The sequence below is a fragment of the Pituophis catenifer genome, unplaced genomic scaffold (assembly GCF_029215685.1).
Source record: "Pituophis catenifer annectens isolate HBS135680 unplaced genomic scaffold, rPitCat1.0.hap2 SCAF_3, whole genome shotgun sequence".
Taxonomy (NCBI): domain Eukaryota; kingdom Metazoa; phylum Chordata; class Lepidosauria; order Squamata; family Colubridae; genus Pituophis; species Pituophis catenifer.
Window position 1 is genome coordinate 71,520,722 of NW_027256883.1, and position 27,866 is coordinate 71,548,587.

At 38.4% G+C, this 27,866-nt stretch overlaps 1 protein-coding gene across 1 annotated transcript in view; it reads left to right on the plus strand.

Annotated features, from left to right (window-relative positions):
- The window catches only part of F13A1 (coagulation factor XIII A chain), a 124,442-nt gene that overhangs the window by 68,057 nt on the left and 28,519 nt on the right, over positions 1 to 27,866 (plus strand). Inside the window, exons 7-13 of the mRNA XM_070940719.1 lie at positions 1,687 to 1,861; positions 5,912 to 6,050; positions 11,790 to 11,893; positions 15,038 to 15,126; positions 16,272 to 16,425; positions 19,238 to 19,519; positions 27,323 to 27,483. Of these exons, the coding sequence (XP_070796820.1) occupies positions 1,687 to 1,861; positions 5,912 to 6,050; positions 11,790 to 11,893; positions 15,038 to 15,126; positions 16,272 to 16,425; positions 19,238 to 19,519; positions 27,323 to 27,483 (1,104 nt within the window). The remainder of the gene's footprint in view (positions 1 to 1,686; positions 1,862 to 5,911; positions 6,051 to 11,789; positions 11,894 to 15,037; positions 15,127 to 16,271; positions 16,426 to 19,237; positions 19,520 to 27,322; positions 27,484 to 27,866) is intronic.

Below are 27,866 nucleotides of genomic sequence, written 5' to 3' on the forward strand. Positions count from 1 at the left end.
TAGTATGTGAAGAACCATGTACAGAGCCGAGGTGGCGCAGTGGTTAGAGTGCAGCACTGCAGGCTACTTCAGCTGACTGCTAGCTGCAGTTCAGCAGTTCAAATCTCACAGGCTCAAGGTTGACTCAGCCTTCCATCCTTCCTAGGTCAGTAAAATGAGAACCCAGATTGTTGGGGGCAATATGCTGACTCTGTAAACCGCTTAAAGAGGATTGTAAAAGCAATATGAAGCGGTATATAAATCTAAGTGCTATTGCTATTGCTATTACCCACAGTCACTTGTCAGACTTGAATGTGAGTTTGTTATCCCATTTCCAGACCAACAGCCTCCAAGTGCTGAGACATTATTTCCCCATCATAATTTGAGATAAACAGTTGAGTACTTTCAATGTTCTAATAATACTGGACCCTATGTTGATGGACAACCTCCTCTAGCTATTTCATGTAAAAGTTAACAGGAGAGGCAAGAGTGTCAAGCCCTGTGACAGCCTGCAACTAGGAGATTGGTTCAGGCTGGTCTTCTAGTCAGCCATCATTGCTGACTAGATCTGGTCATGGGGAAAGGAGAAGAAGTACTGCAACACTCCTGATCCCATAGCTAGTCCAGAAGCTAGTCCAGAAAGAGTCAAAAGCCATCGTGAAGTCAAGAAGAACAAGGACTACCCCCATCTTAGTTCCACCAGAATTCAGCAACACGTATGATAAACACTGTCTCCATACTATGCCCAGCTTGCAACTTGACTGAAACAGATCCAAACCATCTGTTTCTCCAGGATTCTGGAACCTTAATCCAAACAGCTTCTCCTTGATCTCACCCCCAGAGAAAAAGTTGGAAGTTGGATAAAAATTATCCAGAGCCATAGGATCTAGCAATAGTTTTTTTTAAAGAGGGGACACAGTACTGCTTCATATCTGAATTTATTATTTTATGGATCCGACTGCTTGTCATCTCCCAGGAAATCTTAACAAACCAGGGTAATAGATCTTATAAGTAGGTGACTGAACTAACAGTTCTGAGGATCCTGCCCATGTTCTCAGGAATCACAGGCTCAAACACTTGCTAGATTAAAAACCAAGCTAACTCATCAATACCTGCCAAATCAGAATCTAATACAGATTTGCCTTTAAGAGCTAATAAGAATCAATTGGGCAAAATGTTTTGTTTTGTTTTTTGTTTTTGTTTTTGCTTTAATTTATATGCCGCCCTTCTCCGGAGACTCAGGGCAGCTTACAATGCGTTAAGCAATAGCCTTCATACTTTTGTATATTTATACAAAGTCAGCTTATTGCCCCCACCATCTGGGTCCTCATTGTTGAGTAGTCATTCTCTATTTCTCCAGAAAAATGTGGAGTGTCTTGTAGTTGCATAATACTTAATGTTTTAAGACTAAATTTTCTTTCAGATTCAATTGTAAAGCACCTATTTTTAGCTGTTGGGTCAGCTCAATCTCTTTCACCATTATTAGAGACCCTTCTCTACTTCCAACATCAAAATAAACATGTAATCCAACTTTCCTGTTTGCATCAAAATGTTAATCTTTGTATCTTCTTTGTTTTTTTTAATATAATTATTTTAACATTATTCTGGTAATGTTTACAATAACTTATAATTGGCATAGATTAAATATTTTTGGTCTGTATGGAGATTAACATCATCAATGACTCAATTTATTCATTTATTCTTCAGATCAATTCTAAAGATGATAATGGTGTAGTTTATGGGTCTTGGGACAACATTTATGAATATGGAGTACCACCATCATCCTGGACAGGAAGTGTAGACATTCTATTGGAGTATTTTAGTTCTAAGGAGCCAGTGCGATATGGGCAGTGCTGGGTTTTTGCTGGTGTTTTCAACACTTGTAAGTATGAGACAAAATATGCAACAAAGAATGATATTAATAATACACTGATGTCCTTTCCAAAGAAGAGATTTCCACCCCCCCCAGCACCTTTTGATATTTAATATTATTCATGTGCATGTAGTACCAAGAGTATAATTAATCTCTGTTTAAAATATAACAATTAAAGTTTATATAGAACAGAGCTGAGGATCTGGCATCTTCTAGATGTCGCTGAACTGTAAATTCTGGCAGCTTCAGAAATATGCCAATGATGAGGGATGATGAAAGTCGTAATTCAGTAGGGTTTACAAGTTCCTTATACCTGTTAAAATTAATTTACTTAATATACATTGGACTACGAGAATTGAAGTAAACACTGAGCTTGGAATTACAGTATTTTTCAGAGTATAAGATGCACCTTTTTTGCCCAAAAAAAGAGGGTGAAAATCTGGGTGCGTCTTATACTCCGAATGTAGCCCTGCCCAGTTTCTCAAATGGAGGTTTCAGAGGCTGAAAAAAGCATCAGAAACGAAGCTTCAGAAAATAAGCCCCCAAACAGAGTTTCAGCAAAAAAAAGCCCCCAAACAAAGCTTCAGAGGCTTTTATTCTGAATATATTTTATTTTGGAGGCTTTCAGAGGCAGGAAAAAGTTTTTTTCTGAAACAGAGTTTCAGAAGTTTCAGAGGCAGGAAAAAAAAGCAAAAAAAAAAGCAAGGCACAGAGCTCACAATCAAGGAATCTGTTGCTAAAATTCACCTCTGGGAACAGCTGATTGGGGGTATTCCAGGAGGCAATCCACCTGCCAATTAGCTTTTTTCTTATTTTCCTCCCCAAAAACTAAGGTGCACCTTATACTCTGAAAAATACAGTAACCAAATCAAAAAACAAAATAAAACACCAGCCTTATTTCTACTTTTCTTCTATTCCAATAGCTTGTTCTATTGTACATGTCTTCATTCCTACATATCAGAAGTACATTTTCCCATGTTTCCCAAATTACTTCAACATAAGTAGATTTTCTGCTTTATTAATGGATTGATCTCTGCTCAAATATGTATCAATAACTGCTTGCCCTTGATTAAAATACAAAAAGTATAAAAGCCCCTTAAAATAAACAATTAAAAGTCCAGCAGGAAAATATTTCTTTATAAATTTCCTAAATACAGAGGAATTTTATTAACTAGGAATTATGTAAGGAACTCTTGTACAGGACAAAGAATTGAACTTTTGATATGCAGATAGCAATAGCACTTAGACTTATATGCTGCTTCACAATGCTTATATACCGCTTTACAGTCCTATCTAAGCAGTTTACAGAGTTAGCATATTGCCCCCAACAATCTGAGTCCTCATTTTACCTACGTCGGAAGGATGGAAGGCTGAGTCAACCTTGAGCCTGGTGAGATTTGAACTGCCAAATTGCAGGCAGCCGGCAGGCAGCAGAAGTAGCCTGCAGTACTGCATTGTAACCACTGCACCACCACAGCTCTTAATTTTTTTTTTTTTGCAAGTTGCATCTTTTGCAGGATTTGGTGGCCAGACATGTTCATAATCTTGATATTCCCACAGATACTCAGCTCCTAAGCCAACTAGAATTTTAAAAATTGCACTAATTGCCAAATGATTGTTAGTAAAAAAATTTTTTTAAAAAAAGATGTTCATATTAAATTTTGCCCACCAAACATTTGGCCATAAGTAACATCTTTCAGTGCAGACACCCTATAATTCCTGACCTTGTAGCAGTTATCAGCCTCGTTGCCACTGTATTATACTCTTGCCAGTATTCATAGATGCTGCCAGATAACTATATATAGATATCTATGACTAATGTGCCCTCCCCTGTAGTTGCATATGAAAACTAATCTATAATACTCTAATAATTTTCTGCAGTGAAATTGTGCAATTGTCAAATGAAGAATTAGTCCATTTAATTCAGTGGGGGACACCCACTCCCATTGGCATTCTCAATAGATTTCCATAAATATTTTTAGATAACAATCCAGCCATGTGTTCAAATATGGATTCTAAACAGTTTTAAGTTTCTTAAACATTCCTACTCTGTTTACTTTTCTACCGCTATATGAAGTGTTTTGGAAAGTAAGAAAAGAAGATGCAAATTGCTTTGATATGTCTGAAAGAAAAATTGCTTTGTCTTAAATAATCCTTTCCTACCTGTTGCTGCTTACATATATTGGATTCAGTGTGTGTTTCCAGCCAGCACTTTCATTGGCTGGGAAAGACTGATATAGAATATATTCATCTTTCCATTTCCATAGAACAGGAATTTCAAGAAATGAAGCATGTAAACCTATCAAATAAAAAGGCCATGATTCTTACCTCTTTCCTGTTGTTAGGCCCCCAGCCTAGGAGCAAGTAAATACTTTAAACAGGTAGCCAGAAAGTTGAAAACATAGACGCTTAAGGCATGTAACTCGATGGCAGAAAATAGAAAAGTGCAAACTTTATGTAAGCAGGTGGCACCCATTTGCTTTTGTGCTGTCCAGATGTGTTATGTCCAGAAGTTCCAGAGTTCTCAATCAACCATGATCGGTGTGAAATGGGAATTCTGGAAATTGTGGTCACAATGCATCTGAGGAGCATCAGGTTAGATAGTCAATCCAACATCAATTAGTTCTGGTTTAAGTTTTCAGTTCTTTAAAGCATGTAACATTTTCCCAGTTCGATTATTTAGCTTTCCAAGGTTACCATATTGAAAAATTGGGGACAGTCATCTATTAAATATGCTAAAACATCCCAAAAAAGAAAGAGCAAAGCTATTAATCTTGAACTTGTCAGTTGAATTATTTCCAATGAGCCCCGAGGGCTTGTGTGCTCGAAGTGTTGGAAGGCATTTGTATTAAGCATAATCAATAAGTGCATGGGATAGTAGATGTATCCAGGTAATTTGTCATCAAACCGTTAAAATAAATGTGCAGTGTTACTCTTCTTCATGAAGCACTGTAGCCATCATAGGCTACAAAAGATGAATTACTGCAGTGTTGTCAAAAACAAATCTCAAAGGTCTTAGCAGGCTTTTTAAGGAGCCCCAGTGAGGTTTCGGGTTCTCTATCACACTCCTTAGTGTGGCAGCTATTTCATCACACTTTCTTCCCGTTTCCCTTTAAATTAGCAGTAGGTCATATCTGTAAGCCTGTTAAGGACGGCTAACGTATTATCTTTTTCACCCCTCAAGATGTAGATGCAGTTGACAATTAAAACAAAAATATTTCATGCAAATGAAATGGATGCTTTGGGAATATAATTGAGGGCTCCTAATTCCTGTTAGCAGAGCTCTGGAAAGAAGATTGCCTGAAACTTTATGTCTCCCGCCAATCAGTTTATACAAGTACAAGGCTGGGTAACTGACTTACTCCACTGGCTCCCCTATAAACCAACAAAAAGAGCACCAAAGAAGAGACTCTCAAATGCAGTACAGATTCCTATGGGACTAGCCAAGCCTTAGATACCTACAGTAGTCCCAAGTCTAACACTACTAATAAGGAGTGTTATTGCTTATTTATAAGGAGGATATACATTGCTTTGAGCACCCTTCTTTGATAAAAAATTGGCATAAAAACGCAGTTCAAATAATAGTCCTTGCATATAGACATGTACAGAACTATATAATGAGGTGGACTATATCAGATAATGAATTATTTTTTCTTTTTCCTTCATTCAATCACATCCAATTATCAGAGCCTGCCTGGAGAAGTTCTTGCAGTTTTCTTGGCCAAGTTTTTCAGAAGTGGTTTGCCATTGTCTGCTTCCTAGGGCTGACAGAAAGTAATTGGGCCGAGGTCAGCAAGCTGGCTTTGTGCCTAGGCAGGACTGGAATTCACAATCTCCTGGTTTCTAGCCTTATGCCTTAACCATGACACCAAACTGGCTTTAGTTTTAATGTGAACATTGCACTATAGTTCCAGAAACTGGTTGAAAAGTATTGAGTTGTCCCAAAACAACTTGTAGAGTACCATGTTGAGAAATTGGAACAGATTATATACAGTATATCTTCAGTTTAACCTGTAATGTCATATTGTTTAAAACACTTCTTATTTTTTATTTGCACAGTTTTGAGGTGTCTAGGAATTCCTGGACGAGTCATCACTAACTATTCTTCAGCTCATGATAATGATGCCAACTTACAAATGGATGTGTTTGTGGATGAATATGGAAAGGTGGATTCCAAACTCACAAGAGATTCAATCTGGTATGTTTGCTGGAGAATTGTAGTTGCTTTTGTCATAGTTATGTGACAATATTAGTTTTCTGTCTTATACAATGAGAAAGGGTGGAATGAGGGACACATTGTTGCTTATCTATATTCCTAGGATATTCATCATGGCCATTGGAAGTTGATGTTCAGTAGTATTCTGGAAGGGTGCTGGGAGAAGACAACAATAGGATGATTTAGAACAGTGATGGCTAACCTTTTTGCCGTCACGTGCCAAAAGCTTGGGGAGCATGGGGAGATTATGTGCGTGTGTGGCCACACCCATAATGCAATGCCCCCTGCATGCCATGTCCCCATGCATGCATGTGTGACGCCCACACATACTCCCCCACGCTTGCGTGTGCGACCTCCTGCGGCCTGTTTTGGGCCTGGCAAGCCTCCCTGAAGCCTCCTGGGCTGAGGAGGCTTCAGGGAGTAGTGGGGGTGGTGCGCTGCACCCCCGTGGCCCATTTTGGCATGGGGGGGCACACTAATCCCCCGTGCTCCCCCACACCCACGCATGTGCATGAGACCACCCCTGTGCATGCATGTGAGACCCCCTGCACATGCACATGTGCCTCCCGCATGCGCCCCACCCCGTGCCAGAGACTTGAAAATCAGCTGGCTGGCGGGAGGCATGCCGACATGTGCGGTAGAGCTGAGCTGGGCAACGGCTCATGCCATAGGTTCGCTATCACAGATTTAGAAGTAACACGTAACAAAAGCCCACACCAGAGACTATTCATCAGTTCACTGCCACACAGTTCTAATCCCAAAATTATACAGAGAACTGTAATGATTCCATCCCATGTGTTACATATCGGAGAACAGCAGATGAACCTGCTCTACATTTGAGGCTCCCTATTTATGCAGCTTGTGAAGATGCTGCCGTATGAAATGGATTGTGTATAGCAGAGTTCAGCCTGATGTGAAACTCTGGGGATTCTGATTTAACTCCCACAAATATACTGGGGCTCCTTGATGGTGCCTGTTGAACCATCTTGCCCACAAGAGTGCCTTAATCAAGTGCAGGAGTCTTTTCTGATGTGTCAGTCAAAATTCCTGATGTTTCTCTCCCACTCAGAAGAGAAGTCAGAAACCATAGCTTCTAACTCTGGGCTTTGTAGGAGTTTTCATGTCATTAATAAACAAACCATGTAAGGTCATACTTTGCAAGGAGCAGCTGAGTAGCAATCACTAGGAAACCTGCCCTTTCATTGAAATTCTGGCTTACTACAATGCACAAATACAGCAACTCTCTCTCACAATTTCAGTAACATTGTGAATATATTTTTTAAATGGTTATTTCAAAGCTCAGTTACTGCGCTTATATATTCTTACTTGCGTTGCTCGTTCAGTATCTGTGTTTTGGTATGGTCCTTTGGCATTACTCTAATCAGAGAGGAGGAAGCAAGGGAGATTTTGTCTGCCGGAACCTACAGAGAGCATAAAATGGAAAACAAATGAATAGTAATATAATATACTATTTATCGTTTGTGTAATTCTCATTTTAATAATAGCTCCCAAAGGAAAGGAGATAGGAGTAAAATACGCATTCAGCACATAAATATGTTGTTGAGGGTGGGGGCAGCCCTTACTCACTTCCCCTATTCTGTTACTGTTCTGCTTATTTATCATGTTAGAGGCTGCCCATAACCAAGTTTTCCCAGCAGCTCATAAAAGGAATGGAATGTAAAAATGCATCCATTAAAATATATCTCACCATAAAGCACATGGGCGCAGCATAAAAACAAACAGTAACAGTTTCAAGCTGAAATAGATGGAAATGGTGGGGAAACCAGAAATGGTCTTAACTTGGTGTTGCAATAAGATTAATGTAGGCGACAGATAAGCCTCTCTCAAAACTTAATTTAATAACCAGGGTGCCACCATTGAGAAAGCCCTCTCCTTCCTTTCCCCAATTATTTACTTTGTTGTTGCATTTACAGTCCCTTTTCCCCCCACTGGAGCAAAGCTTACTAATAGTTTATTCCCTGCTGCAGCCAATATGTAGTTCTTCCCCATATCTACCGTGTTCAGAGCCATGTCTTGTAGAGTACTACCTCTGGCCATTCCCTTTAAGTCACAGGAGACAACAGCTTGCTGAAGCTCCACCTTCAGGTATCTTTCATACTTTCATGTATTTTTCATTCAGTGGACTTATTCCATGACATCCCTCCCCACCCCCAAATCCATTCCACTATAAAAGGAAATGAATGCTGCAAATCTACATCAGCTAAGCAAAAGCTCCATAGTGTTTTAAATCGCATTCTCCCTATGCTGCCTTCTGGGGGCTTGATTACTTTTTGAACTTTCCCTTTAATCTCATCTCTTCATGGTATATTTATTGCTACATGATGCACATAACCTCTGGGGGCAAGCATTAATTTAACTTATGGTGGGAGCTTTTTTCGATTTTCTCCTCTGGGTCCTTTTTCTTCATTTACTTTGCTTTCTATCTTCAATGGAAAGCTTGCTTTAAATTGTTTTGCAGCATGATGTTGATAGGTTGTTAATAGTTTTCTATATCCTGAATCAGTTTGTTAAAACAATCTTAAATATTTGTTAAAGAATGTGTATCAAACAATATATTTTAGATTTTGCAGAAATATGTTTTTACTATTAAAATATTTATTGTATGTATATTAAAATGTCTTTGCATAGATGGAAGTAATCCATAATCATTCATATAAATATTTTAAAATGTTCTCATTTGGGATTTTAACTCAGATCAATCTTTGCTATCATGTTTTTTATGTCAGGATTAAGCTAAAACCATCCATATGTTTTACTCTAAAATTCTCACAATCTCTGTATGTTCTGGACTTTGTAATTTAAGACAACTGAAGGATAATAGATTGCCCAATTCTGAGCTACATTATTAAACGTGGTGAATGGTTTGGTCATTATTAATAGTTTTTTAGTTAATGAACAATAATTTGATTTTTTGTGTAGAGTAGAGTAGCATAACGTAGAATAGAATAGAATAGAATAGAATAGAATAGAATAGAATAGAATAGAATAGAATAGAATAGAATAGAACAGAATAGAATTCTTTATTGACCCAGTGTGATCAGACACACAGGGATTTGTGTCTTGCATAAGCTCACAATGTACATATAAACAGCAAGTAATAGGTCAAAGATTAGGCAATTTATCTGATTTTTCTGACATTTGTGATGAAATCTGCAGTTATGAGCAGGAAAATGCCATCAAAATGTTGAGGGTAGAAAATAAGAACAGAGACTCATTCAGATCTGACAAAATAGGAGCAACAGAATTGTGTTGGTCATCAAAGTCAAAGATGGTTGAATCAGCTGAATTACAAGAGAAAGAGCTATAGATCTCTGCCTTGATGAAGAAAGGTTTGTGGAGTCCTTGGTGTTCAAGGACTGTGCAATTCACAGTCCTTGAGCACCATATACATATATATTGAGTTACATATATTCTCGTTTATTGGAATATGTTTATGGGTTCACGCCTCTAAGCAATTTTCTCCATTAGCCACCATCAGCAAGGCTCTGTGAGAATAAGTTAGCAACACACCATTCCCAGCTATGATTTTTTTTTTTAAAAATAGTTTGCATCATTTTCTTTGGATAAATCCTTTTTCCCTTGGCATCCTGCTTTGTTAACTCCTCTGACTGACAACTTTCTGTCTTATCACAGCTTTCATTTCTGTTTTGAAATGCCTTGTTAGTCAAGAGTCAGATTTCTTGCTGTTTTCCTTTCTTCCTCTGCCCATTATTAATTTAATAGTCTCAGTTTAACAAACTTTATATTTGCTGAAATGTTACTGCTAACAATTACTTCAGTAATCTAATTAGCTTTTTGTGTACTGGAAGGGAACATTTTTAAAAAAATGGGAAATTGCTGCATTTCTCCCTCCTGTGTTATTCTGTCATAGCTCAAAAATTTCTTGAAGCTTATTTTGCAGCTTTTTCTCAACATAGTTATACTCTTTATGTTATGCTAATAAATCAATTGAAAGACATTTATAAGGCCTCCCTCTCTCTTTTCCTATGAAATATTCTGAGCAAATGAGAAACGCATTGAGCTATGGTGGTGCTACTCTTAAAAGTTAACCAGTGGACAAAGAGAGAAAGCCAGAACTGAATGGCAGACAGAAGCACTTGCAAAAGAGAAAAATGCTGCAGCCGAGAAAGGTCCCAGCTGCAACTTTACAATTTTCTAGCCCTCCTTGATCAGGCCTTGACCACTCCTGAGCCTTTGAAGGTGGTCCAGGTTGCATCTGAAAATTCCAGATTCAAATCCCAGTGGGTCTTCTCAATGTCTGAACTTCAGCACTTCAAAGAACCTTTTAACCCTCTGTTCAAGGGCCAATTCTCTTCGTTATTTTAATCCACAGTAGTTGTGCACAAGTTGACTTTATAGCTTAAGAAGAGGCATTTTTCATGCAGTAGGCCTTCCTTCAACTGCTGCAAAGGGATATGATACCTAGGTTGTGTCAGACGGCTCACTAGGTAGTCTCTCAATTCATATCTTATTTATTAAGCAAGCTATTTTTAAGATATGATTTGCTCTGTTACAGAGTTGGAAGAAATAATGCTTTCTCCTAGTAGTGTACTCCTTCTTTACGAATGTGTCTCCTCTTCTAAAAACCAAATACACACAGTTTGTTGAGGTGAAACATCCTAAGTCTTCCTGACAAGGGACCTCCTTTTCTTTGTGTGTGAGAATCAAATTATTTGGGCAACAATAGTAAAAGAATGCACTGGGTTCTCCTAACTTGGTAACTTTAAGACTTGGCTGGTGAATTCTGGGAGTTGAAGTCCACAAGTCTTAAAGTTGCCAGGTTTGGAGACCCCTATATTAGAAGCTTAATTGTTAAGAAGATGTGCACAACTATCAATACTACCAGTACATAACATTAATCCTCACTTAGGACATTGTTGGAGAAACAGTAGAAAAATTCTTCCTGCAACACAAGTGAATGCAGACAATTAATTCAATATGCTCTAGCGTAGTCTTGCCCAATTTGAGATATGCCAGAACTGCTGGGACTATAATTTTAAGAATTCCTAGCCAGCATGGGGAAGACTGCACTAGAAGTTTTTCATGGCTATCAAATACTGAAATAGTCACATGCCAAGATTTGTTAGTAAGTGGAAGGCAATATTTCAATGGTGAAATCCAAATTATTTTACTACCTGTTCTGTGGGCGTGGCTTGGTGGGCGTGGTGTGGTTTGGTGGGCATGGCTTGGTGGGCATGGCAGGGGAAGGATACTGCAAAATCCCCATTCCCTCCCCATTCTGGGGCCAGCCAGAGGTGGTATTTGCCAGTTCTCCAAATTACTCAAAATTTCTGCTACCAGTTCTCTGAACTGCTCAAAATTTCTGCTACTGGTTCTCCAGAACCTGCTGGATTTCACCCCTGCAATATTTCTTGTGAATGGAATCACCGTGTCAGCACACCTGTATCAAGCAGCATTCTTTCAAGGAACCAAGTCTCCATCAATGGAAGGAAAAAAAAAATGCAAACAAACCTGAAAGTCAGGTCACAAGAACATTATTAAATTAATAAAAATGAGTTGAGAAAGATTTTGTCATTCTTTTAGACGTGTCATAGATAGATAGATGATATAGGGAGGGAGAAAAGGAGAGGGAGAGAGAGAAATCATTATAAGAACAGGTACTGTTTTTACTATTCAGTGTTAATAAATGGCACATCTGGAGTCAAGAATACCCTTTTGTTGTTATTTTCTTACATAAAGGAACTATCATTGCTGGAATGAAGCTTGGATGGCCCGACCTGACCTTCCTGTTGGTTTTGGTGGCTGGCAAGCTGTAGATAGTACTCCTCAAGAAAACAGTGATGGTAAATATCTCTTTTCCTTTCTTTTTTCTAGCGCAGGGCAAAACATGGCTTGTTATTTAAAGAAATTCTCATGTAGCAGAATAGTTGTCACCTGGAAAGGCACAACATATGTATTATTTTAACCCATTTTCCTATTCTTATAATATCAGAACTTAGGTCCTCCAGTTAAGCTGGGACAAAGTTCTAGTTCACCAAAACAAAAATACCACAGTGGAGATATTTATAGGACACTAACCTCACAAACTTCACTGTCTAATCGACAAAAGCTAGGATTTGGAGATTTCCTTAGATACAGGTAATCCTCGACTTACAACAACTGAGCCCAAAATGTTTGTTGCTAAGTGAGACGTTACATGAATTTTGCCCCATTTTACGACCTTTCTTGCCCCAGCTGTTAAGTGAATCACTGCAGCTGCTAAGTTAGTAATACAGTTGTTAAGTGAATCTGGCTTTGACATTGACTTTGCTTGTCAAAAGGTCGCGAAAGGTGATCACATGACCCCGGGACACTGCAACCATCATAAATATGAGTCAACTGCCAAGCATCTGAATTTTGATCACGTGACCGGGGGGGGGAAATGCTGCAATGGCCATTAGTGTGAAAAACAGTCATAAGTCACTTTTTTCAATGCCATTTTAACTTTGAACGATCACTAAAGGAACTGTTGCAAGTCAAAGACTACCTGTACTGAATTGTTAAATTAAACTGCAGTCCAGGACCAAACCCATGGATCTCTAGATGCTGCTGAACTGCAACTGCAGTCATATTTTACTGACTATACTGTTTAAGACTTCTGGGAGTTGTAGTTCAGCATCATCTAATGAGCCACTATCCCAGTTATAGCAAAGCCAGAAATTCCTCTTTACCTGTATCTCAAAAAAAAGTAACTTATGATAAAGATCAACAGACGTTTAATTTCATACAGGGCAAAATCAGTCACAGATTGAGAAGCAGGATCCTGATACTCATATGTTTCGGCATATGAAAGTCAGATAAAATTCTGTGCAAATTGCGTGTATTATTATTGTTTTTTGATCCAGTGGTTTTTTTTTTTTATTTATTTATTTGATTTATATGCCGCCCTTCTCCGGAGACTCAGGGTGCCTTACAATGTGCTCAGCAATAGCCTTCATCCTTTTGTATATTTATACAAAGTCAACTTATTTACCTACCTTAGAAAGGATGGAAGGCTGAGTCAACCTTGAGCCTTGGCGAGATTCGAACCTGCAGTAATTGCAGGCAGCTGGTCTTAATAACCAGCTTAATAACAGGGTGCCTTAGACCACTGTACTACCAAGGCTCTTTTTATGGTCTTAAATAAGTCATCCAAAAACTAAGCAGAAAGGAGCAAAAAAAAAAAAGTGCAAGACAATTCATTTGGATTTATAGAAAGGGGACTGCCTTAAGGTAAACTGAAAATCACCTGAAGTTAGAAAAAGTCTCTATCATTATGTACATCAGAGGTAGGACAACCGGGGGCATTTAGATTTTAACATCCATATTGAACAAAGTTGGGAAAATGTTAAAATGAGCTACAGATAAACGGGTTGAGATGGGCCATGAAGCAAACAGCACAAGACAGACTTAATTGCTAATGGTAGATAAGTAGGCCATTTCACGTCAAAAACAACTCCTAACCATGTCAGCAGAGAGAATTACAGTGCAGGTGGATTTGTTTCAGTCAAGAGGAGATTTTCAGGAAAATTCACTTTGAAATATTTCAAGTCTGTTGTTAGTATAAAAGTGATCAGGTATTCTGGGAGCTGCAGTCCATCATCCCTGCTAAGACCACAATATATCTGACTTCTTCATAGATAGTATGTCAATTATTGTTTTAATATTTACTCTTAAATGTGGTTTGTCATTTTCATTTTTTCATTGTAATTTCAGATATATCCATATCTGTATCATTTTTAGCATCATTCAAAAAATTATTCTGTTTTCTTGTTGGTGCGGCTTTTGTTTGGGATTGCGAGTGGAGTTACTCTCTTGTACATAAACATGGAATAAATGCTACAACTGACTACATCTATGTACATTCCTTATTTCCTGGTCCTGTAAGGGCACAAGTGATGGATAAATTGAAAATGCACAGTATCTTTTAAATAAATGTTCAGATTATATGAGTATGAAACAAATCTTGAAAGCAAGTATATAGTCGATGTAGAACATTAGATCTAAACAATAAGCTGGATCCAAGCTGTGTATTAGTTGACATACGTTCCATGTGAAATTAGGGAGCTAAATCTCTCAGATTCTAATACCGGAAGAAATGAAGTCTGCTAATTTAATGAAATGAAACGGCATTTAATAATTCAGCTACATCCTTGGACTTGTTTAACCTGCTAGTCTATGATGTATGAATGAGTTGGATATGTTTAACTTCTGAGATTACAAATGTCTAAGAAATAAATTTTGAAGTTTTAAAAAACAAAACAAAACCCAAAGTTGCTTGTTATGGACATCTAAATTAAAAATAGGCCAAATCTTAGCTATGAGAAAAACTATATGGGCTTATTTAGAACTAAGGTCAAAGAGGTTTACTTCCTTGGAGATATATTTAAGGATATGGCCTCAACAATGCTAAATTATTTAGATGGCACTTAGTTTAGCAGACCAAACTATATCATCAATCCCAAATATACTAAATTAGCTTATGGTCCTAAATGTCCTGGCTGTCACTTGTGTTAGCTTTTGCCCATTGAATGGGTAACTATTACTAGCTTCCTGCAGAACTCTGAATAAGCAAGAAAGACAGAAAGACAGAAAATCAATTATCACGTAAGTTAAATACATCTATAACCTGAGCAATTTTTTTCCCAGAATGTAAATATATCTTAGAGATCATGTATGTGTAATGAGAATTTATTTTTGCTCTTTGGGAGAGACAAATATTAGCATATCAGTATATGGCTGTCAAAGAACTCTAACAAATGTCTGTAAATGTGATTCATATTGACTTTGCTTTAATTGTGTAACTTTTCAAAGCTTTGCTGTTTGCCATGGCCTCAGGCTGGCAGCTGATCGAGTAGAGGGTATTGAAAGATTGGACATCAACAGTAACTAAGCAAGGAGGATGGTTGGGTTCTGGATTAAAGCACAAGTTTTAGACCTTGGATCACAATTTGATTGTTTACCTCCAGGCATGTATCGATGCGGTCCAGCTTCTGTTCAAGCCATCAAGCATGGGCATGTCTGTTTCCAGTTTGATGCACCTTTTGTTTTTGCAGAGGTATGCATTTATTCAAGGGGTTTTTCTTCAAATGGATTTAGTAAAAATATGATTAAGATTAAAGTAACTCTTTACTATTAATTTATTTAAAATTCATTTTTATTTGTTGGTCATCTAGCATTTGAAAAGCTTGTTGATTTCTAATCTATTACAACAAAAATGTTGTTTATAATTCTGTAACTATTATACAGTAATAGCATACTATTTCATAGTGCAAATGTAGGTCCTTGCCTAAGAGCCACTTGTTCAGTGACTATAGTGGTACAACAAGTGGTACATACAACCAGTTCTTATACTTGTGGCCATTGCAGCAACACTGGTCATATGATTGTAGTCCAAGTACTTGGAGACCATCTCGTAATTGCAATGTTGCAGCATCCCATAGTCACATAATCATCATTTGCAGCCTTCTTTGCCAGATTTAGACGAGCAAAGACAATGAGGAAGCTGGCAGAAAGTCGCAAATGGTAATCACGTGATGTTGCATGGTGTGGAATTCGCTTAATGACAACAGCTGAGAATGGCAGTATTTCTGTTAAAAGTGGTGCAGTCACCTGACATGGCACTTTACAACCGTGTCACTTAGCAACAGAAATTCCTGTCCCAATTCCTGTCATTAAGGGAGAACTACCTTTATTTAGCACTGAATAAAACCTCCAAGATAATATATTTTCTATGTAGAAGTTAAGGTTTAAGTGGGCCCTCATCTAAACTATGAATTGTTTCTCATAAATTATTTAGCATTTGTGAGAATTTTAAAAATGCCATTTTCAGAGAAGCTTGCACATTCACTTTGCCTGCTGACTACATCTCTTCATGAGCTACTGCCCAAAGCAGTAACCCATGCAGAGATATAAAGGGAAATCTTCTAACAAAATTTGCATCAAGCGGCATTGGATAATCTAGTCACAAGGCTGGTAAAAACCTAGTTGAAACCATCCCCTAGAAAAAACACTTATTTGGGCTGTAGCATTACAGGAATGATGAATTTTTGAATGATTGCTTGTGGATAGGTTTTTGCCAAATTTCTCAAAATGTGATCAGAATTCACATTTATGGCCCAAAATCTGAGAGGCAATAACTTATACTGAGTTTTGAGCCAAACAGAAACACATTTCATTTTTTTTCCCTATGTTTTTTTTAAGGTGAACAGTGATGTTATATATTCAAAAGCAATGAAGAATGGGGCTAAAGTGATTCAACACATTGACAAAACCCAGATTGGAAAATTAATTGTGACTAAGGAAATGGGTTCAAATAAAATGAAGGATATCACTGAGCAGTACAAATTTCAAGAAGGTAATTATGTGGCAAATTTAAATAAAAAGCCATTCATTTATATAACATTGACACTACCTTTATATTTATCTCCTAGTTTCTCACAAAGTAGTTTGAAACCACCCACAGCTGTCTCCCACTCTAGCAGTCTCAAAAACATTGAAAACTAAGCGCCAATCAGTTGACCAATGGTAGATTGTAGATTGTAAAGTTTATTGTTATTGTACATATATACACAGTATACCCATACAACGAAATTCACATAACACCCAGAGACCAAGCCCGACACACAAGACAATTCCCAGACATACCCCCACCCACCAAAAATTCCCCACCCCTAAACCACCCAACCATGGTATAGAGCAAACATAATCAGTGTTTTGTTCCCTAAACTGATGTGGAGTAACCAAAATTTTCCATTCTTGCTCTGTACAAATGGCTACTACTGCCGCCTGAGATAATCCACGTTTCTCAGTATGTGCATTTGTGTGCATTTTTCTGGTGGGCTTGTAAATAAATAAATAAATAAATGAAAGGGTAGTCGCTATGGCAGACAGTTATGTGATAGAAGGTGAGCTTTTAAAGAAAAGTAAATAAAGAATGCCAAGAGATCTCTTTCTTGCGTTTAAAAGCGCTTGTGAGTTATGAAGATGATATGTTAACATGAGCACTTTTCCTAGTAGTTATGGCCATGACTGCATGTTGCTAGGGTACCTGGTTTTTATGGGAGAGTGGAATGGAGAATAAATTTTATAGAAAGCATTCAGAAGTGAGAGAACATAAATTGCCCAGAGGTGCTGGATACAGGTAGAAGATAGGAAGGAAGGAAGGAAGGAAGGAAAGAAAGAAAGAAAGGGGAGAGGGAGGGAGGGAGGGGAAGAGAGAAAATAAAGAAAGAAAGAGGGAGGGAGGGAGGGAGAGAGAGAGAAAGGAAGGAAGGAAGGAAAGAAAGAAAGAAAGAAAGAAAGAAAGAAAGAAAGAAAGAAAGAAAGAAAGAAAGGGGAGAGGGAGGGAGAGAGAGAAAATGAATAAAGAAAGAGGGAGGGAGGGAGAGAGAGAGAGAGAAAGGGGAGAGGGAGGGAGAGAGAGAAAATGAATAAAGAAAGAGGGAGGGAGGGAGAGAGAGAGAGAGAGAGAAAGGAAGGAAGGAAGAAGAAAAGAAAGAAAAAGAAAGAAAGAAAGAAAGAAAGAAAGAAAGAAAGAAAGAAAGAAAGAAAGAAAGAAAGAAGAAATTCAAACACAGAATTCTCAATCTTCACTGGATGAGCAGTTGGAAAGTGTAAGTATTAGCTTCAGCCCAAGAGACAGGAAGCTGGGATTGCAAGAATTCCTATAAAGAGGAAAACAGGGAATGTAGAATCACAGAAATTAAAAGGAAAGGTATAGACTATGCTGAAGTGTTTAATGAACATAAACAATCAGAAAAAGAATTCAATCATACATGCACGGGTGGCTCAGTGGCTAAGATGCTGAGCTTGTCGATCAAGAAAGGTTGGCGATTCGGCGGTTCGAATCCCTAGTATAGGTCTCCTGCTTGAGCAGGGGGTTGGACTAGATGACCTCCAAGGTCCTTTCCAACTCTGTTACTGTTATGCCTGGGTCCTAATACAAAATAACACAAAACGGTATCACAGAACTATCCACAGAATTGCATCCCTTATCAACCACTCTGTCCCTTTTGAGCTTCTAGACCCGTGATGGCGAACCTATGGCACGTGAGCACATGAGCCATTGACAGCTGCGCTTCCAGTTTCTGGCACATGCATTCGCACTGGCCAGCTGGTCTTCGTGTGTACTGGAGTGCCGGAAATCCGAAGACCAGCTGGCCAGTTTCCAGGCTCCGGTGCACACACACAAATGTGCCCACACACACATTCCAGTGTCGGCACTCGGTGCTGAAAAAATTCACCGTCACTGTTCTAGACTTTGGGGTAATGTATCAAGAAACAAAGAATCTTCCAGTTAACAAGTTCCCGTTTCATCCATGAGAAAATTATAGCTAAGAGATTCATTTAAAAAAAGTATTTAAAGCCACATTTTGAAGTTGTTTTCTAAGCTGTTAATCACAGTTTCTTAGTTCATGTAAAATTCTGAAGTATTCTTTAATATGTGTTCACAAGGCTTGCTCACATCTTTTTGACTCTGTGCCATATACAATAATATTTCAGGCTATTTGTTGTTATGTTTTCCTGTGCCATCCCTTAATTTTCAAATCAGGTATAAAGCAGCAATACAAGCTATATTGTTCATATTCACATATCATGCACTAACATTGTTTAGCACATTAGTAGACTGTCAAGTAGTCTTTGGATTTTAACTCCCAAGCCACATGTCAGAAATGATCAGGGAATATAAAAGTTGAATTATGTTCCTAGTTTCTGTATGACACATACAAGCCAGAACAAGCCTTCCACTCACAAATTTTCCCTTCACTTCTCTCCTTCTTCCAGTACTGTATTGAGAATATTAACTTTAGTTCATCATTTATTTGGACCCAGCATTGTGACTGACAGATTTGTTAATTGCAAGAAACTGCATTTTAAAATTAGTTTCTTTTAAATTAGTCATTGGTGGTCTTTTTTTTGTCATTGGTGGTGTTTTTTTGTTATACCAGAAGGCCCAATAAAATACTGAGGGAAGGTGGGAAGAAGATTCGTATCTCAAGTAGCCTTCAGCGTATTTCTGCGTGTAGAGTTCAAATTAAATCACAATGTAGTAGAGAATATGCAAATCTCTAGGTATCAAGCCATGGATAAGCTAAATTTTAGCCTTGTTGTGAGTTAGTGGCTGGTAATTTTCATATTGTGGCAGCCAATATCTATTTACTTTGCAGGCACAGAAGAAGAAAGACTGGCCCTGGAGACAGCCTTAATGTATGGTGTTAAAAAAACTGTAACCGAGGACGTCTCATCCAGTACGGAGGTTGACATGAATGTTGTGATAGAAGATTCAGTTCTTGGCAGTGATTTCAATGTCACAATTACTTTCCAAAACAAAACATCAAGACGCTACACTGCAACAGCTTATATTTCTGGCAATGTTGTATTTTATACTGGAGTCCCAAAGACTGAATTCAAGAATGACAGTTTTGATGTGACCCTAGAACCCATGAAAGGTAAGACAATAATTGTCTCTTGACCTCTAAGGCAACTTATTAAAATGTGGAAGCCCTCCTTCTCCAACTTGGCATTGTCTAGGAATGTTGGACGTCAGCTTCTATAATCCCTCATTATTTGACCATGCTGATTTAGCATTACACGAATTGAAATCCAAAGATCAGGAGGGCAGCAGATTGGATAAGATTAATGTATCGTACCACTTCTTGAAGGTTTACAATGGATAAAGATACAATAAGAGAACAAGGACGTATTTATTCAAAATTCAGAATTTTTGCAGAAATTGACATTGCATAAAAAGCTTCCATTATCAACAAGAAAATGTTTAATTAATTGATTAAAATGGTTTAAGAGTCTGAAAATAGTAGAAATAGAATTGCACAAAGGCCGGTAAGGAAAACAAATGGATTTCCTGATATTTTATTATACGAAGCCTTGAGAAGAATATTCAAATGATCTGAATCAGTAGAGAAAGTTTTCTTGTAGCTCCTTATCTAATTTCAGAAAGCAGAAGGGAACTTATAAAAATGATGGCCTGAACTGAATCAAAACTCGTATGGGAGTTAGGGTTATGTAGATCACTAACAATTCAATAGAGCCTTGGTAGTACAGGGGTTTAAGGCACCCTGTTATTAAGCTTATTAAGACCAGCTGCCTGAAATTATTGCAGAGTTCAAATCTCGCCAAGGCTCAAGGTTGACTCAGCCTTCCATCCTTTCTAAGGTAGGTGAAATGAGGACCCAGTTTGTGGGGGCAATAAGCTGACTTTGTATAAATATACAAAAAGGATGAAGGCTATTGCTGAGCACATTGTAAGCCGCCCTGAGTCTTCGGAGAAGGGCGGCATATAAATCAAATTAAAAAAAAAAAATCTTTTACTGTTTACGTTTGCAAGGCAGTATTCTCATCCATTTTGCTTTTAAAACTCTGGCAATAAAAGTGCAACTGTTTAACAGGTCTTTTTAATTTATACAGCTTTTTTTTTTACATGTAGCTTTAAATACCCCCCTAAGAAAATTTGGGTATGACTATTATTCTTTTACCATAGAACTTTCCTGCCGTAAGGGCCTCAGAAATGTACATACAGTCCGTTGTAGAAACATTTCTCTCAAAGAAATGAACTTTGCTTTCTAGATTTTAGAAAAAGGAGTGATCAGCAGATTTCATTCAGTTTTGGCATCTAGGCCATGACCCAGTCCAGCATTTCACTCCTGAAAAGCTTTGCCATAGATTTGTATTATGTCCATAATAGGGCAGCAGTGATCTTTCAGACATTTGGAGCCTGGGGTTTTCGATTTTGTAGGTCAGATGTAGCAGGACCAATTCCAAGCTCAAAGTGCTGTTTAGTATACAAAGCACTAATCTCTCTTAAAATCATCAGAACGGCTGACTGCTGGAGTGCAGTAGCAGAAAAGAACACAGCATCTACACCAGTGAAAGATGGCAGCAAGATGCCCCTAGTTTTAAATTTCACACATTGGCCTGAGATAGCACCGCTTTGGGGAATTTAATTAAATCTAAAAATGATGTAGCTACCAACTGCTTAAATACATTTGTTCCAGAACACGAAGGAGGCACGCCTGGTTACCAACAATCATGTACAGTGTTAACTTTGATGATGGGGTTTGAGAAGGGGCTTGAAGATAACTGATTATTAAATCCAGATCTGTCTACCAGTGCTTGGAATTATACTAATTATAAATGTAAAACACACTAATTAGAAATTAAATAGGAATCTGACTGATGGCCTTGTGAAGGTCCCATTTCACATTAAATATTTATTTGCACAGCAGGAGATCACTTAAAAGCCTGAGACTGGCTCCCACATCTGCTCCATGTTTAACCTATCATGAAGGCTATAGTGTTGGCTTGTTTGGTGTAATATTTTTTGGCAATCTAAAAATAAACACTACTGTACTGTGTAGATTTTTTTAATTTTTTTTTGGTATTGAAACTCATATCCACAGATGGACCAAAGTGACTGTATTTTAATTACACACATAATAATTAACATAGATAGACTGAGAAGGGTTTTTAGAACTTTTAAAAATTAATTATATAGCAAAACCTATGCATGGCTTCAGCTGTATTTTACATATGATAGATAATCCTAGCATGATTATGAATAGGAGCTGTGTTTTTGGAAAATGCAAAGCATGCAAGGAGGGTTTGTGTATGTGACAAAGTTTATAGATGTGAATGTATCAGTATCTTCCAAGGGAAAATATTCCGTGAGTTTAAAAAAAACAATTCTTTAACATACACTATTAATATTGCTATATTTGTTTTATCTAAAAACATGCCAATGAATATAACTGTGATTCTTGTTGCCTTATTATTTAACCTCTTTCCTCCTTATACGCCAAGATTTGAAAACAACAATTCTTCCAATGAACAACATGTTTGTTTGTCTGTCTGTTTGTTTGTTTGTTTGTTTGTTTAACATCTTTAAAGCACTCCATGGCATAGGATCTAGTTATCTTCGAGACCGCCTGCTGCTACCGATGACCTCCCACCAACGTGTGCGCTCCCACAGAGAGGGCCTCCTTGGGGTGCCATCAGCCAAACAATGTAGGCTGGCAACCCCCAGGGGGAGGGCCTTCTCTGTGGAATCAGAGATTCCCTCTGGAATCAGCTGCCCCCAGAGATAAGGAGAATCCAAGACCTCAGTGCCTTCCGCCGTGCCCTTAAAACTTTCTTTTTTCAGCAAGCCTAAACAGCTGGCTTAACATATTTTTTAACATATTTTTAATTTTTAATTGGTTTGTTATCTTAAATTGGGGCCAAATTAATATATATCCTTTTAATTGATTTTTAATGTTTGTATTGTATGTTTTTATCTGGCTCTACACCGCCCTGAGTCCCTCGGGAGAAGTGTGGTATATAAATTCAAAATAAAATTTAAAAAAATAAATAAAAAAAAATAAACACATTTTTGAACTAAGAGGAACTCCCAATACCCTGGCTAAAAATTCACTTCTTGAGGTTAGCATTTTCTCAGGAACAATTCATCAAGGTCTGCATGTCCTGGCTAAGGGCAAGGCTAGCAATGGATGGGACTCTGGTCAAAATTGGATGTCTATACCTCCTTTTATTATTCATCTGTCATCTTCTGCTCTCTCTTTTCTTCTCATTTTCTCCCTTGCTCAGAAAAGGAACAGTTCATTCTAAGTATAATCTGAACCAATTTTGGGAGATCTTTTGAAATTAGATCAACGTACACATGCCTATGATCAATTCTTGTCTTAAAATAAACAAGTTTTCCTTTCATTCATGCCCGTCAGTTGGTGGCCTTGCAACCCATATCTAACCAAAATCAAATGGAGACTCATTCTTTATGAGCAATAAGAAAGAAGATCTGTGCTAATCAATCCTATATCCTTTTAGAATACCTATTCCAGCTCTGAATTTACCTAACTTCATTTGATGTTAATTTAGAGCCAAAATCTAGAGGAAGAGAAATTATTAGACTGAGTCTTCCTATATGAATGTTATTTCAAACGTTGTACAAATATAATGTGGGCCTAGTAGTAAATATATACACCATTAGAGGTCAAGCTAATGGCCATCTCCTATTGTACCTGCCTGGCCTCTTCTGTCTGCCAGGAGTGATACACTCAAAATTCCTTTGATTAAATAAAGCCATCGATCAGCATTCTGGAAGGGTGTCTTCCCTGTAGCAGCACCTCCCCTCTAGACTAAAGTCTCCCCCCCCCGCCCCCCGATTCAGGTGTTCCTCACCCTGTTGGGGCCTTGAAATTTTAGCTCTTCACCCAGGAATTTGGTGGCGGACATCCCCTTGAATTACATTTTTATTTCTTTTCCATCCCATCTGGTTCTTGCTACCCTTGCCAATTTTTATTCTTGTATTTATCTATCTTACTTTATTATTCCCTGTTTTTAATATTTTCACTTGTCCATTGGAAGTAGGTGGCTCGTACATTTAATTAATAATAACAATAATCCCTTCTTCTAAAGATTGCTCTTGTATGACTCATACTGAGTTTATTACTGCTTCAGTAGGACATACATCTACTGTAAATTTCCATAGTACCAGGAAAATATTTTCTCTGTGGTTTTAATATTCAATCTAACAAAAGAAAACTTGTTCAGAGAAATTATTTTGTGATATTCTTTATGCTTATCTAGTTGCACACTGGCTATGGCATGTGTATGAATGTCCCTGTTTTTACTTGTACAATCTGCTCTCCTGCAGTTGTGTCTTCTTTGGCTTCACATTCTTCAGTTATAACCTAAAGAATGATATTAGGAGGGAACTCTTACCATAGAGTTGTGATAGTGTATTTCTATTGTCACTGAAGGGAATTCTGCTCTTGAGGAATTTCTACTTATCCTGGAAGCATTTGAAGAAATTGTCCTATTTCTTTGTGCACAAATTTGATGGAGAATTTTGAAAGTCAGTTTATGCCACTTTTAATAGAAGACTGCATACAAGTGCAAATGTAACCTGACATGTTCTTTTTTGGAACTTTGAAATGGGATTCACGTGTCTCCCAGCTCATTTATTTCTTTTTTCTTTTCCAAGAGAGTTGACTGCTCCAGAGTTTTATTCAAGGTTAAGACTTACAGGCACTTTGTGTAATTCCTTTGCAGCTGAGGGGGCACATCAAACAGCTTTTGACTGTCTTAGAAATCTGGGTCAGATGGCTGCCTGCAAATAGCAATAAGAAGGAATTCAAGAGTTCTGTTTTGATGTGGATGGAACAACAGGAGAAAAAAGCAGCAGAACTTTTTATACCGTAACCTCACAATACAGAGTTGGAACTTCACATGTAATACTGTCAAGATAAGAGATTAAGATTTGTACCTTCTGATGCCCAGCTCAACCTGTCATCCCGCTCCCCGAAGGCTTGCCAAATCCAGCTTTTCTTTAATAGGTTTCCCTTATTTCCAGTATGTTTTCTAATAAGATTACCCTGCACAATTCTAAATACTGTAATACTCTGTGCTTTATGCTACAGATTTTATGTATTCCTGCTCTCAAAAATGTCTATGGAGATTCTCAGTCATCCAGGCCATGGTTGTCCCAAAGATGCTTTTTCAAGAAGCAACTGGACTTTCTTGTCTTTCTTTGAAGACATTTCAATTCTCACCCAAGAAGCTTCTTCAGCTCTGTCTGGATGGTGGGGAACAGAAGGATTAATACTCCTTGCAGGCAGCTGGTCATTTGCATTCTTTTAGAGTCATTGAGGCCACTTGGAGGTTTATCTGTGTCCTGAGCAGTGCAAATGGGTGTGGAGCCTTCGGCAGGATGTTTTCTGCCTTGTGTTCTGCCTACATGTTGCCTGCATAATAAAGCCCACTCAGTTCAGGGGTGTTTGTGTGTTAGCATCCCAGCTAAATAAAGATTGGAAATCACTCTTATTTATTCAATTTGCAATATAGATGTTAAAAAAATCTTTGGCCAGATAGACTTTTGGTCCACACCTTGTTTCTTACATCTGAGAAGTGCCCTCTTCCTGTCCTAAGCCAGAATAGCCCATAGCATTTTGATGCCAGTTAGCAAAACAAGTCCCAGTCTAACTGAATTACATTTCATGCAATGACATGTACTGTACTGTTTAATCCTTTCTGAACTCGGTTATTTCACACTGTAAACTGTTACTTATAATTCAGTATTATAAATTAGGGTCTCCAGGACTTGTTTCAGTGGTTGAAACAAAGTATGGGAGGAATATGTGAAACCAAAAAGTTTTGGAATCCTTGGTTGTTTTATAGGAGGGAATCAGAGGTGGGTTTCAGCAGGTTCTCCCCATTTCTGGAGAACCGGTAACGGAAATTTTGAGTAGTTCAGAGAACCGGTAGTAAAAATTCTGACTGGCCTCACCCCATCTATTCTCTGCCTCCCAAGTCCCAGCTGATCCGGAGGAAATGAGGATTTTGCAGTAACCTTCCCCTGGAGTGGAGTGGGAATGGAGATTTTACACTATCCTTCCCCTGGAGTGGGATGGGAATGGAGATTTTACAGTATCCTTCCCCTGCCACGCCCACCAAACCACACCCACAGAATCAGTAGTAAAAAAATTTGAAACCCACCAGTGGAGGGAATGATATATTCCATCCATTCAGCCCTGCAGATGTAGCTGAAAGGAAACTCGCCGCAAGCACAGCTACCATAGTTAACAGCAAGGCTGTTGGATATTGTACCTGATTAACACCTGGCTGTCCCCAAGCTTCCTATTTCTACAAACCATAGCCTGACTGTAGGCCTGGGTAGAGACTACTGAACAAATCACAACCAAGGACTATCAGATCTGGCCCGCAAAAGTCCAGATTAGCCTCAGATGCTTTACCTCAAAGATGTCCTGTCATAACTTTAACTTGCCGGTTTATGGTTCAGTATATCGTATAAACTTGGGGAAATGGGTTGAATAAATAAATCATGGTAAACCATAGACAAAGGTGTCATGCAAATTTAGGATAGGAGTAGAATCAGGCTCTGCTTTCTATTACAAGAGAGGATCAAAATGCTCTGAGGGGACTGAAACATTTTGGACAACCCTGTAGCACCTTTTTTTTTTTTTTGCTGGAACAAGCGCTGCTCTTTGAGAACATCGGTACTCTTAAATGCCCTTCTGAGATTGCTTTTAAATGTCAGATTTCTCCAGGTGATCCCAGTAGCTTCAAGGAAGATTTATTAGCAAGCTACTTTCTGAATTCCAAAAGAACAAATAATCTCTATCTCTATCTCCCTCCCTCCCTCTCTCCCCCTCTAGCGCTCTCTCTCTCTCTCTCTCTCTCTCTCTCTCTCACACACACACACACACACACACACACACACACACACACACACACACAATTAATGGCTCAATGCCTTGCAAGACAAATGGCTTTTATCCAGTGGTAGAATTCAATTTTTTTTTACTACCGGTTCTGTGGGCGTGGCTTGGTGGGCATGGCAGGGAAAGGATACTGCAAAATCTCCATTTCCTCCCCACTCTGGGGCCAGATAGAGGTGGTATTTGCCAGTTCTCCGAACTACTCAAAATTTCCGTTACCGGTTCTCCAGAACCTGTTAGAACCTGCTGGATTTCACCCCTGCTTTTATCCCCTTGTACCTGGCAATCTCTCTTTTTCTGCCATGTCCCCATGATGCTGCCTTCATCTCATCCCCAATGGATGAATGAAATACATAAAGAATCTTTAACCGTTTCCTCTTAAAGTAGTATTTCCTTTTTATTCTAACACTGTTGAAGGATAGCTTCCAAATGTTATACGTTGCCCAAATCACTGTGTATGAGTTGGGTGGCTATATAAATTTGTTTTAAGTAAATAAATATATAAATGTACAGAAGCAGTTAGACTTTGTTATCACGAAGAAAACATGTGGTTTGCAATAACTGGGAACGGAAACAGTGGCTGGATTGGACTGGCAATTTCAGGCTGAAGGGATTTTCCTGCCAAACAAAGGATGTGTGGAAAATACCGTAACTCGGTAAAGGGAAAAGATCCAAAGTAGTTCTTTAATGCAGGTATTATTTCAGGTATTATATTTCCATTGGCAGCCGCAGTTTAAGGTAAACACTATTCGTTGTGTGGGTGGAAATGAATCAAATACAGGTCTGGCTATTCTGTTCAATCATAGCAGGGAGAATGAACTACAGAAGTTAGATGCTTCTTTGCATATTGAAAAGCACTGGATCCTTCTGCAAGCAACATCTTTATTCTACCTGATGTAATCTGGCGTAGCATGGCATAAATGGGCACTGGGAATAATAGCTGGCAGCTACCGTATATTGCACAGGCTTCAGTGGCGTTTCTCTGTTTGTTCCTCCTGTCAGCTGAAACTCTTGAGGTGCTCATCGAGTCAAGCGAGTACATGAGCCAGTTGCTGGAACAAGCTTCCCTACATTTCTTCGTCACAGCCCGTGTCAATGAACTACAAAAGATCCTGGCCCGGCAGAAGACCGTTTCGCTGAAAATCCCTCAATTGCACCTCAAGGTAAGTTTGGAAGCAGCCATGAGCAAAGAGATAAGTAGACTGTAGGCTGACAAATATTCTGCATCTTGGTCTAGGCGTGCCCAATTTAGGCTATGCTGTTTTGTGTCTTGTCCGTGTGGAAGTGGGGGAGACTGAGAGGAGAGATAAAAGCCCAAATTAGGGATAGTGCAGAAACTTGTCAGAACTTGGTTTAAGGAACAGACTTTGAGATGGCTGAAAATAGCAGGTGAATCCTCCAGCTTCCAGATTTCTTCTTGCAGATCTCAGATTCAAATCCCAAACACTGTAGGGGAAATCCTGGGTCTCCCATCTGTTTCCTTCTGTCCTCAACAAATTATTGCCTCAGCTCCAGGGGTGAAATCTAAAATTTGTTAATACCGGTT